The following is a 12621-nucleotide window of genomic DNA, read 5'->3' on the forward strand; positions in this document are numbered from 1 at the left end:
TGGTGGTTTCTTCCTCATGCTAGTGGGTAACCACCTGTCCCTGTGGGTTACTCCCAGAGTGCTGGCCCTAAAAAGACACCACCTGTACGAGCGGCTGAGTCCTGGCTTTGTAGCAGGGCTTCCCCATCCCTGGAAACAAGAGCTTTCACGTCAGCTTCAGAACAGCTTTGCAGAAGGCAGCTGGGGAGGCTGAAGCAGATGTCTTCCCAGCACATTTTGCACAGCTAAGTGGTGTCAATGGAACTCATTACCCGTTTCCTTCTGATGGATCGAGTGGAAGGAAACGCTGTCATTTGAGGGGGAGACGAGTGCTTGCTGGTAGGACAAATAATTTATATCGACTGCTTTAGCCACTGAAAATAAGTAGTTTCATCAGCTGGAAGAGGAAGCCAGGAGTCCTCTAAGGAGCACTGTAGAAAAGCCTTTGCCTTTGTAGTCGTTAGCAGAAATGAAATGTCTTTCCTAGAGCGATCAGTCATGGATGCTGATCGACCTCTGTGTTGTGGGCTGACCACATCAGAGCCAGAGACGCAGCTGGGCTTGCGAAACCGCTCACGTCCCAGCCCTGGGAGCTGGTTTCCTGGAAGGGAGGTGAGGTATTTGTGGCCAGCAGAAGGTCAGACGGTGCCAGTTGGGTGCTCTGGGTCTGGCTGCAGCAGGACGGAGAGGAAAAGCCCTCCTCACGTTGGTGACAAACTGCTTGCCCTCTGCTCTGCCTTCCTGGTGGCCTGCCTTTGGGACTGATGCTACGGATGGATGGAGGTGCTAAAAAGGCAGGTGCAAGGTTTGGGGCAGGGTAATAACACAACCAACCATGAGGGAAATCCCTTGTCCTGCCCATTCTCCCTCTTTGTGGAGCTCTCCCAGCTCGGTGCAACCTCTTTGGACGCTCACCCACCGTAAACAAGCAGCGAGCACATCTCAAAGCTCCTCAAACATCCCTGGGCTGTCCCCCAACAATTGCCACAGCTGGAAATAAACCCCCAGGAGCATGGTGGTACAGCCTCAGCCATGGCATTTCACAGCTGGAGGTGCTGGCAGACCCTCAGCTAGGTGCTGTTAGATCTGCCCTGCTGTGGCTGGAGCTGGTTTTAATCCCTTGAGCCTTGCACAACCCCCCTGGCTCGTGGATTGCTCCCCTATAGCAGCGTGGGAGCCCCATCCAGGCTCCCCCTCCAGAATATCTATTGCTTTATTCTGGGAAATGTGGAAAAAACACTCCTAATAAACCTGTAATTAAGCCTTCATTAGTAGAAATTTTAATTGTCTAAATAGGTAGCCATCGGCAGAGGCTGAAATTAGAACATTCTCTCCTTCTCTAAACCCATTTTGCTGCTTTTTTTTTTTTTTTTAAAAAAAAAAAAAAGCTGTCTCCCCGGAAGCCTAAAAACCTAGCTTAAAATAGCTCGCCGATTAAAAAAGAAAGTCTTCCAGCCACTTCCACCTAGCAACAGTGCCTTTTTTTTCTCCTGAAGGACCTGAAAACACATGCTCGCAAACGAGCATATTAGTTCCTTCTGGGGACTAGACCCAGCCCCCAAAATTCAGAAATGATGCTTGCGTAAACCCTCAGACACTCGGTGTTTTCTTTTAGATGCCTTTTCTTTCTATTTAAAAATAGAGCATTTGGGTTTTCTAATCAGCCTCCTTGTCACTTGTGGGACTGGCTGATGACTAAAGGCTGCCTTTCAGTGTGCTGTAAGGAGGTCGTTTATATTCAGCAGCTCTCCTCGGTGGCAAACTTATTTTGAGGATTATGTGCCATCTAACGTGCTTTCTTCCCCAAATTTGTGTGAAACGCCCCGTCCTCGGAAATGGGAGGTGCTGTACATGGAGGGCATGGCAGGGCTGAATCTGTCAGCTCGATGCCTGGCAGGAGGGACATGGGAATTGCAGAGGACCCCAGGAGATCTTGCAGACCCCAGGAGATCTTGCAGACCTCTGCTTATCCAGAGGATTTGGGGCAGTGTGTGCAAACATCAGGCGGCTTAACCAGAGAGGGCAAATGATGCTTCAGCACTGGCCCCATAAGGCAGCTTCACAGCCCTGGGTTAACAGAAGCTGCTGTGTGTGTGTTTTTGGCCCAAATCCATCAATTGCTGGTCAGGATCGGATCCCAGGAGGGCTGGGGGTGTGCCTGTAACTCACGGGTAAACACCGAGCGGTATTAGCGGAGCCACAAAATAGAGGGGAGGAGGAGGAAGGAGCGAGGAAAGGAGAGGGGGGAGGGCTGAGGGTGAATGGAAAGGCTCCTTCATCGCTTCTGCTCGTGCTGGTTCCTCTAACACACACACAGTCCTATTGCCAGCACCATCGGCCAGTGCCACGACTCAGTCATTCGCTGCGATGCTAATTGCGTTTGCCTCTCTGCTTTCATCAACCTACAGGAGACTGTTAAGCAAATCCTCAGCCTTAACAGCCCTGCTTTCCTACCTTAATAAGGGTGAAATGGGTTAAAGCTACTCTGATACAGATTCCCAATGATTTTTAGGGCAGAAAAATGTTTAGCAGTGGCGTGCGAGCGAGAGCTTGGCGACGCATTGCTCTGTTCTCCTGCCTGAGCCCGCAGCGGTCTCCTTAATGGGGCAGGTGCTTGGGTTTGATTTACTGCCCTGTGCCTTGCAGCAGCTCTGCAGAAGTGGGAGCTGGGGAAGTGGCTCTCCGTGAACTCCCTCTAATTTCCCTTAAACCCCAGGGAGAGATTGGCACCAGCGTGTTTGCATCGGTCTCGTTCTGGCAGGCTGCTCTCAGCGGGTGCTGAGCGCTCGCGAAAACGCCTGTGCTCACACGGAGAGCTGGGATCTTCTGCATCGCTGGCACCGAGGCAGATCTGCTGATCTGTGGCTGCCGGATTGCAGAAGGAAGCTCTCCTGCAGGTGTATCTGAACGTGGAGCCCTTTGTGTGGCTCTGGAGGAGGTAATCAATGAGGGTAATAAAGCGGGGATTAGATCAGCGTTAGCGCAGCAAGAGCGGCTTTGGGGAGAAGGGCAGGCAGGAAGGGAAGTCTGTTTAGAGTTGTAGTGCCTCCCTATTAATATTAAACTGATGAGCTCCTTGTTTTTAAAGGAAAAAACAGCAAGCTTGGTGTCTTCATTTCAGGAAACCAGGCTTCTAGCTCTGGGCAGCCCTTTTTTTGTGTGTCTCCATGCTGACTGGTGCTTACACTGCTCTGCCAGGTCCTTCTCCAAGCCTGGGTGCCCCTGGCAAGCAGGAATCTGCTGGGGGCTCGGAGCAGAGCAGGAACCCGTGGGAGGCCAAGGGGCAGAGCCAGTGTCCGAGGTCTGAGCCTGAACGGGAGCGCTGGTGCTGCAGTGTGGGCAGGGGAAGGTGTCAGCACTCACAGCTGGAGCTGCCTCGTGCTCCGTTATTACGTCCTGCTGAGGACAGGATCCCACAGAGGGCAGTAGACCTACAGATGAAAGGCTTCAGTGGCTCCTTCGGCTCCTTGAAAAGGGCACGGGACAAAAAAAAAAAAAAAAAAAAAAATTAAAATGCAGGGACATCAGCCAGCTGTGGCTCCTGCTGACTTCAGCCAGTGATACACGCCTGCAGCATGTGCCAGCCTGCTGAAATAACCACTGTCCACCTCTCCCCCGAGCTGCCTGCCTGCTCTCCCTGTCCAAACCAAACCTTTGGTGGTCCCACAGCCACGCTGGCACAGCTGTGGGCTCCAACCATCCTCCCCATGGGGCCACCACCGCCGTTCTCAGCCACCTGCCTGATAACCCACGCGCTCTCCTCAGCCTGGGGTTTGGAGCACGGCTTGCAGGGACTCGTGGTGGTCACTTGGCATGGATTTGAGGCTGTGTGAGCTGTGGTTAGGAGCACAATTCCTGGAAACAGTGAGTCAATGCTGCCCTAGGGAGGGCAGGAGCAGGGGATCAGCGATGCTCTTACCGGTGTGTGCGGTGTGCAGGTAATCCCTTGGAATGGGAAATGGCTTCTTGCCTGTGAACAATGTTCTCTTTAAATGTGGCCATAACCCTCTGACTTACCCGAATTGTTCCCATCTGTGCGAGGAGTTGTAATTTTATATGGAGGAGCTAATTCTAGACTTTCTTGGTAATTAGATTGTAAATGAGTTTTTAATGATTTTTCTTCTTCCAGGAATTGACTGATAAAAGACTAAATGTGGCGGTGAATCTTAACCAGGATGTAGGTCATCTCAAGAAGCTGCTCGTGTCAGTAAGCCAAATGCTGTCAAAGGGACGGGAACACTACCAGCTAGTAGGTAGGTGCTGCTGGTCCGCGATGGCTTTGTCCAGGTTTAATGAGCCAGGCGTTAAAACCTGAAACTGCCTACGTGCAACGCATCTAAAGCTGCTAGTACACACCAGATTTATCCCTCTCTGGATCCAGACTTCATTTAGGTGGGACTAATTTCACACCCCATGTCCCTTTCTGGACATGTAACTCTTTATCCATCCCTTTCCACTGCTCACCACTCCATGCAGCAGGCTTCCCAAAGTTTTGTCCCCAACAAAACAATGCCTGTGCCTTGTTTCCTCCTTCCCAGTTATGTGAGTAAAGTGTCTGTGCTTCCATGCTCTGCTTGCTTTGGGATGGAGGATATCAAGTAACCCCACTGGGCTCCACTGAGTTAGCAGCAGTGGCTTGCTGTGGTCACGGCGATAATGAATATCTAAAGCAGCAGCCTGGCATGAACTCTTGATCCAATTACAGGCACACGAGCAAGGCTTTTATTTTAATATCCAGCCAGCTTTGAAACCTGGGCCTCAGTGGTTGACTTACATCATGCTGGTAAACTTCTGAAAGGGCCCCAAGTTAGCTAAACCTGGATAAAGCTGGGATGGTGAACTTTGTCAGGAATCTGTGAGCAAGCCCTGCGAGATGAGCTGGAAGCAGCTCTGAAGGCGGGTTGCGAACTGCTCAATATGGGAAGCAGCAAAGTCTTGGCAGTGAGCATGCAAGACATGTCAGAACTCCCTCTTAAACTTACTGAGGATGGCTTTTTTCCTAATTTAAGGGTTTTTTTTTTCTGCTCCTGCCTCTAATACAGCATGGGCAGCCAGTACTAGGGTGCTCATGGTGGGTGAGGCTGGTTTTGTAGGGCTGCCTCGGGGTTGTGGGAGGTAGGTGCTGCCTGCATCTTGGCTTCTGTGGGGCTGCTTTTGTTCAGCGTCCCATCAGTGCCAGGTTCATCACTGACCAACGCTAACGAAGCTGCGGGTGTGAGCTGCTGAACTGCTGGGTGTGGATTTGCTTGAGTGCTCCCTCCAGAAAGTGCTGGGCTCACGTGGTCTTCTCTCTTTCTTTTGCAGAATGAAGTCACGGGGGAATCACTGATTTGAGGATAGCAGAAGGCATTGTATTATATTTTGCCAAATTAAAGCCTTATTTATGTTTTCACCCTTTCTACTTCGTCAGAAACACTGAACAGAGTTTTGTCTTTTCTAATCCTTGTTAGACTACTGATTTAAAGAAAAAACCCAACTCTGTAGACACCTCCAGAGTTTAGTTTTATAATAAAAAGAAAACCTGTTTGGATAATTTGACCGTTACATTCCTGGAGAGACAGTAAACACGTAATCTTCTATCTTATTTTGCTCAATAAAACTTGTTCAGAAATCTCCAACACGGTAAAGTCACCAATGGGCTATAACATTTTAATACTGATGTTGTACACTGTTTTACTTAAATACATTTTTTGGGATTAGTTGCCTCTGACTTCAACCTCAAGTAAACACTCCTCTTTTTTTTTTTTTTTTTTTTTGGTTGCTAATGTAATCAGTTTTTGTAATGGTGTCAGCAAATAAAGGGATGCTATTATTCGAGGTGTTTCTGTTCTTTTCATTGAGCTCGGAGGAAGCCTTCGGTTCTGCGTGAGGTTCTTAAATAAGCAGAATGAGATGCTCGTGCTGAGTTTTGGATAACACTCGAGGACGTGATTGTCTGAGGGAAGGCAACAAAACAGTTGGGGGCCAAAGCGAATTAATTGTAGAGGTAGAACGGTTCAAACTGCTCACCCTGAGCTTTTCATGCTCTTGCTTTTGTGTTCTTTTTGTTAATATTTTGTTCTTCTGGCACACAGCCCCCTTGACCAGACAGAAGGCTGAGATGTTTCATCCTGACAAGGACTCGGTGGTTTCCTGGATGATGCAAATCCTGTTGAGAGCTAAGGAACAGCTCAGAAGAGGGAAAGAGAACTCTAAAACATGGTTTTGTACAAAAAACATGTACAAAAGCTACTTTTCATCGACTGCAGCTGAAACTTAAGTGAACAGTCAGTTCCTTAGAGATGTTATTTCACCGAGTAAAACACAAAGGCTTTTAGCCTAACTGTTTCATGGGTGCTTTGGAGCAGGAAAAGCATTTTTGGTGCCAGGGCCGTCCCTTACAGCTTGACCTAAGGGAAACCCAAGGCCTGCAGTGCTCCACAGTTGCCCAGGTTATGGTCAGGTGCTGGTCCTTCAGCAGGCATCAGGCTGCCTGTTTTGTTGGTGGGCAGCAGCTTAGTGGATCCATGCAGGCTTGATCTGAAACTACTTCTGGATGTATTCCGTGAGTGTCAGTGGGGTTATTCAGAGCTGGGGGTGTTGTGGTGCTTTGGTTTTACCCAGCCAGAATCCCCATGAGCACCCCAGCTAGAAAGTTCCTCCACTTTAAAGCAGTTTCATGTGGTTAAACAAGTCACAAGGAGGCAGATACTGGCTGGGGTGTTTGTGCAGGACAGCAGACCTGCATTTTGTGGCACTGAGACAGAGAAGTGAGGCTGGGAAATGCACCCACTTGATGGTTCTCAGGGCAGCGCTGGCCTGGAGTCTGTGGTACAAATCCTTCCAGGGCAAGGAAGGAATTGGAGGGGGGCTCTCTGTTATGGAGCAATTGATTTGTGGCCTTGGTTATCCTCCTGGCTGTCCTGTTTGCTTTCTAGCATGCATTGGGATGGAAATTTGGGTTAGATGCTCTCCTTTGGCTGGTCTGGGTCTTGGCTTTCTTTGCTCCTCTCCTTGTGGATGCCCATGTGGATGGGCACCAGTGAATTCCTTCCATCGTGGTCTTCTCTGTCTTCAGGTCAGGGCAGCTGCTTTGCAAGAGCCTGTTGGATGTGGAAAAAGTGATGGTAAGTAAGAAACAGGTTGCACAGACAGCAACTGGAGCAGGGTCCATTTGCCTGCATCTCTCAGGAGACAGCCTGCTCCTCCCAGGTGCTGAGCCATGAATTCAGAGCAGATTGAGGAGCCTCCTGGTCCTCCTCCCTCTCCAACAGCTTGGCTGGAGCTTGGCACTGTCCCACTGAAAACGGGTCTCTAGGTGAAGTGAGGGCTCCTCTTTCTCAAAGGTTGCTTTGCAGGTGCTTATGGCGCCTCAGGTAAGGAAGAAATGTTCCTGGAAGTGATGGTGGTGCCTGGAGGGCCTCTGGGTGCAGCGTTTGAAGGAGTAAAGGTGATCCACTTGTGGAAATGGAAACCAAATGGAAACCTGGTGGTGTTTCAAGGTCCTCAGTTCTGTTAGGTTAAGCTGTAGAGCATGGGGTTAAGTGGTGCTGCAGAGTTTAGTTTAAAAGGAGAGACAATTGCAGCATCATTCACATCTCTCTTGGCAGAAATCCTCCCAGGAGAGGATGCAAGACTTTTTTTTTTCCTTCAAATTCCAGTACAGGCTTTCTGTTTTGCTTTAGGAGATGCACAGAGGTGTTAAAGGCAGCTGGAAGCCCTGCTGAGCAAACCCCATTCCCCTCTCTGGAGGATGAAGCTGAAAAATCAGGGGGTGCAGGGCGAGCTGATGCTTTCCCCGTGTTCCCAGCCCTCTCCCCAGGGCTTTGGCTGCAGGTGCCCCCGGGGCCGAGCACCCCTGGCCCCGAGCGGAGCCGCTGGTGCGCGCCCGCGCTAGAGGGAGACAATAGCTAATGGATGCAGAGATGCTTTTTTTGGAAAAAGGCCAAGCGTTGGGTGTTCAGATGTTAGCAATAGATTTTATTTTTTTTAATAATTGCAGTGCCGGAGCGATTTGCTGCCGGAGAAGCCGCACGCCGCCAGCCACGTGCGGCGCTGAGCGCTCCCCGGCTTCGAGCTGGATCCGCAGCGAGTGGCAGAGTGGCATCCCTCGCTCTGCTCCTCCAAATGGGAATGAGAAAAGCAGCTGAAAAGCAGCTCCGAGCCTTCCCCTGCCTGATTTCACAGCATCTCTGGAGCTGTGCTGCCTCCTCTTCCTCCCCTTGCCCAGCAGTGAGCAGCCCCCTTCGTCTCGTAGCCGCCGCTGGCTTCTCCCGGGCCGTGACTCACTCAGCATTTTGTCATCGCGATTAAAAAAAGAAATCTCATGCAACTTTAATTCAAGCTCAAATAATTTTGCTGTAAAAGCAGTTTTGCAGCAGTGCTGCTGTCGTCTCTCCCCAAGGCTGCTGGTGCCACGGGGGTGCTGGTGCCACCAGGGTCCCCTGTGTCCCCCTCGCTCAGTGCATGGCCTTGGCCCCTTTCTGCAGCCCTCGTGGTGCCTCCTGCAGCCAGCTGTGGATTTCCTTGAATCGTTTGCTGGTCGCCGAGGCTCTCATCAGGATAAGGCTCTTTTTTTTTTTTTTTTTTTTTTTCTTTAAACAACAAAAAAAGTCAATGGAAAACAATAGTAAATGAAAAATGACCCTGCCAAAAAAACAAAACCGCCCCTGCCCTTCAAAAAATTGAATTCCTGTGAGGAGGGAAAAAGTTATTGTTTTATTTTCCTCCTTCCCATCTGATATTCTTTCTAGGAAAGAAAACAAAATACCTCCCTTCCGAAATGCTTCCAACCATGATTTATAAGAGCTTGGGCCTGGTTTTGCCCATCTCTCTGGGAGAAACACCATCAGGCGTGGTGTCACCTGGAGCTGGGAGAAAGGCTTTTAAAATTATTTTTTTTATTTTCAGGCCTAGTCCTGTTTGGGATGCCCCCCTGGCCCCTGCTCAGAGGCCGTGTGCTTTGGTCTCCCCCCTGCTCGGGTGCTCCCAGGTTTGCTCTTGGCTCGTGCCTCTGCAGCACAACCTGTGCGTGGGCTCCTCGCAGCCTTTTCTTGGCTTTCCTGCAGGGCTGCTTCTATTTTTGGAGCCTTCGCACCTAAAAATACATTTTGAGGCTCCGGGGGAAGGCAGACTCTGCCTTTGTGTCGATGAAGCACTAATTAAACAGGGGGGGAAAGGCAGGCTTTGTCACTGGGCCTGTTTCCTATTGCTGAAGCTGCTGCTTTCCTCCTTTTTGCAATTTTTCCCTGTTGAAGCTTCAGCCCCGGTTTGCTGCAACCCCCTTCCTGCTGGGCTGGGGCTGAAAAAGGGCATCCTATTAATGTGGGATCTGGAGTTAACATCCTCCTTGGATGTGTTGAGGGACCTGGTGGGCTTTTTCTCTCCAGGCTGCCCACCAGCAATCAAAGGCGGGGGTGACTTTGCCAACACAAATAGCCACGGGACCAAAGCCAGGAGATGGACGGGGACCTGGGGAGGTTTTTCAGGGACTCTGCCCTTCGGCTGCTCTCTTGTTGGGTTAAAACACCCATCACATCCTCAGCCAAGCTTAAAGCCTAGAGAAAAAGCAGCTTGAGCCCATTTCGGAGCTCTCATTCAGGGCCAGCTGCTTTTCCGTGGTACATTTGGGCTGCCTGGGGACAGCCTCGGAGCTCTGATCTCTTGCTTAAGCAAATAGACTTGTCCTAATCCAACCCTACTGAGAACAACCTGAGCTGCGCGGGGCGCTGGGCTGTTGTTCTTTAAAATCAATAAATATTTCAGGAGCCGCGCGAGCGGCTTCGTAGCAGCGACGCCAGTCCCAGCTGATCATTATTAATTCAATGGATGCGGTTGTAAATAGGCTGAGGACGCGCAGCAGCCGAAATTACAACTGCTGCTTCCCCGCAGCCTTGCTGAGATGCTTTGCAGGGGAATTGTTGCCTTTCATTTGTTGGGTGTTCCTCTTTTTTTTTCTGCTCTTTTCAAGCACTGCTTGGCCCAAAGATGTTTTTGTCTGCACAGGGAAGGGTTTTGGGGAAAACCGTGGCTTTGCTGGCTCTTCAGCGAGGCTGAATGGGACCAGCAGCCTTCAGCAAGATGTAAAAAAAAAGAGCTGGTTTGTAGGTTGTCTGCTTTTTATCCCTGGCTTTTTAAAGCCTTGTGCAGCAAGACTTGACTCCTGGACGGTGACATAGCTCCTATGTGGTGTTTTTCCAGCTCCTGGGCTCGTGCAGCAGTGATAGCACTGGGTGAAGAAGACTGAGTAGCAGCGGTGTGCGGGCATTTTGTGGACACCATCGTCACAATTCCCATCTGGAGGGTGTTGATGGTGGCACTTCTCCCCTCTCAAGCCACTTTTGCAACCTGATGGGGAAAACTGGTGAGATCAACCTGTTATTGTTGCAGGGGAGAAGCCAGCTCCTTGGTTTCACAAGTGTTTGTAAGGAAATAAAAGAGCCTGAAAACGTGACTCCTGGGGAAAGTGAGCCGCACAGGTGTACTTCTCTCCGTGTGCATAGCCATAAATACGTGACATGAAATCGTCCCAGAGCTTCCCTTCCTCTTGGATTCCTCCTGCTGCCGGTCTTGGCAAGTTTATCGTAAATCTTGCGGCGTTCAACAGCTTTTGGCAAGTCTCTTGGTGGAGTTGTGCAACCAGTGTCACGGCTTCTTTCGGCAGCTGAAGGTGCAGGGATGAGTCCTGCAGGGCTGATCCCAAAGGCAGCCCCACCGCTATGGTGTGAGGCACAGCTTGTCCCAGCGAGGGCTCTGAAATATATAGCACACACGTATACAACACATTTATATGTGCGTGCATCTATTTGTGTGTGTGCATATATATTTAACCCATAAGGCTACGGGTGTTAGGTTCATGCTTTGCAGTTAACGTTGCCCAAGGATGGATAAATCAAAGCAGGAACAACGCGCTGCCGTATGAGCACTCGGCGTTAATGCAAGGGCTACTTTTAATTACAGGAGCCACCGCTCATCTCTGCGGCTCTGCTGCTGCCAAAAGCCAGCTCAGGAGGGGGTCTCTGGCTAATAAGCTGCGTGTGTGCCACAGCAGTGATATATTGATGTATTTTTAATAAATATTCGCTCTGAAAGGGACACATATGTATTCTGTGCTAATCCACTCATTACAAGATCGCAGGGCGGCTCGCGAGGTTCACCGATGCCCGCCTTGCAACGTCGTTCTCATGCTCGTGGCTGGTGTGTTAGATCTTGTAGTTCCTGAAGGGGAGAGATGATAGCGGTAATAAAGGCTAGCTGAGCTAATTACTGTCATCCTTGAAGTTTTGAGGATGGAGGTGCGTCGCGTCAATTAGGAAAAGCAGGGAGCGCTAACCCGGTAACAGGGAGATCCTGCCTTAATCTGTCCCTCTGGAGAGGGGAGGCTCCTCCTCCGTGTCCCTGTGTCCCCCACCACCAGGCAGATGCCTTCAGCGTGAGGAACAGCAGGTAGAGAGCGGGTGGCACGAGGCTCGGAGCCAGGATGGATGTGACAGTGGGGACGCAGGTGATGTCTCCTTCCCCAGCTGGAAGGCCTGGTGGGTGTTGCTGGAGTTGCTCTCCTAGTAGACACCCAAGAGCTGTGATGGCCATCGGCCCCTGGCTAACCCCTCTCCTCATATCCTGCTCATACCATGACTTTATTCTTACTTTTCAGCTGGAAAATTGCTGCTTTCCCCATGCAATTATCCCAGTGTGTGGCTCAGTGAGCCCAGCCCGGTGGCTAGGTTGGTACCCCTGTGGTGGGGCTGTCAGTAGGGGTGGAGAAGGCTGTCCTCAGGGTTGGCATCTTTTCCCCAGGATGGTTTCTGCCCCTTTTCAGCCATCCTTGGCATCAATACCTGCTGAGAGCTGAAGCTCAGACCAACATGGCACTGCCGTCCGTGCTGGACCAGGATGAACGCTGCTCATCCCCGTAGCAGCTCTGAGGTTCACGAGACAGAAAGTCAAGCTAAGCCTTCCTTTCTGGTGTTTGCCTTACTCTCCTGCTTGGGTGCATGGACGTGAATTTTGTTTAAACCTGATTAAAATATGCCATTACCATTTGCTCACCGGCTGCATAACAAACACACTGTGTACCTTGTGAGTAGAGCAACGGGCATCTTATGAAGGTGAGATGATGGATCAGATTAAAGCAGCTAAGCTTACATGGATCAACAGCCACAGAGACTTTGAAATGCTGCATCCTGACATTATTCAGTGTTTTCCACTCATTTATTTTTCTCCCCCTTCCATTACTTTTCTTCCACAATAAAAAGCACAGCCCCAAACTCTTTAATGTGAAACCCTGGGGTCTTTTCTTGCTGCTGCTGACTGGTGAGGATGAGGTATCCTGGAGGTAGGAAGACTAAAAATGCTTTGTTACTTGACAGAAGGCAATGTTCTTGACTCGGTGTGTGCAATTTCTCTTCCCGTGCTGGCAGATGATAGATCCCATGTGCTGGTGGCTGAAAACGCAGCAGCACGATTGCACCCTGCGTTTCCTACCCCATGTCATCTCCCAGAGCAGCAGCACCAATGCTTAGCCAAGAGCCCCTTGATTCATTTCCCTCTTGCATTTGGAGTGCTTGCAGTTGCATGGATCAAAGGTGTGGCCAGTTTTGTCCATCCTCCTAATTTTAAGATGGTTTGGAAGATTCTTTTCTCTTCCTACCCCATTAAATTTGC

The 12621-nt window shown here is 50.2% G+C and overlaps 1 protein-coding gene across 5 annotated transcripts in view; it reads left to right on the forward strand.

The window, feature by feature from the left end:
• Window positions 1–6014, forward strand: part of KTN1 (kinectin 1) — a 72474-nt gene extending 66460 nt beyond the window's left edge. For 4 of the 5 annotated variants that reach the window (XM_082761499.1, XM_082761502.1, XM_082761501.1 and 1 more), the window contains 2 exons: window positions 4109–4232; window positions 5284–6014. In XM_082761499.1, coding sequence (XP_082617625.1) covers window positions 4109–4232; window positions 5284–5288 — 129 coding nt within the window. In that variant the 3' untranslated portion in view covers window positions 5289–6014. The remainder of the gene's footprint in view (window positions 1–4108; window positions 4233–5283) is intronic. The other variant, XM_082761503.1, reaches the window with a different exon arrangement.
• Window positions 6015–12621: the final 6607 nt, after the last annotated feature.

The sequence above is a fragment of the Aythya marila genome (assembly GCF_965140915.1).
Source record: "Aythya marila genome assembly, chromosome: 5".
In the NCBI taxonomy this organism is placed as follows: Eukaryota; Metazoa; Chordata; class Aves; order Anseriformes; family Anatidae; genus Aythya; species Aythya marila.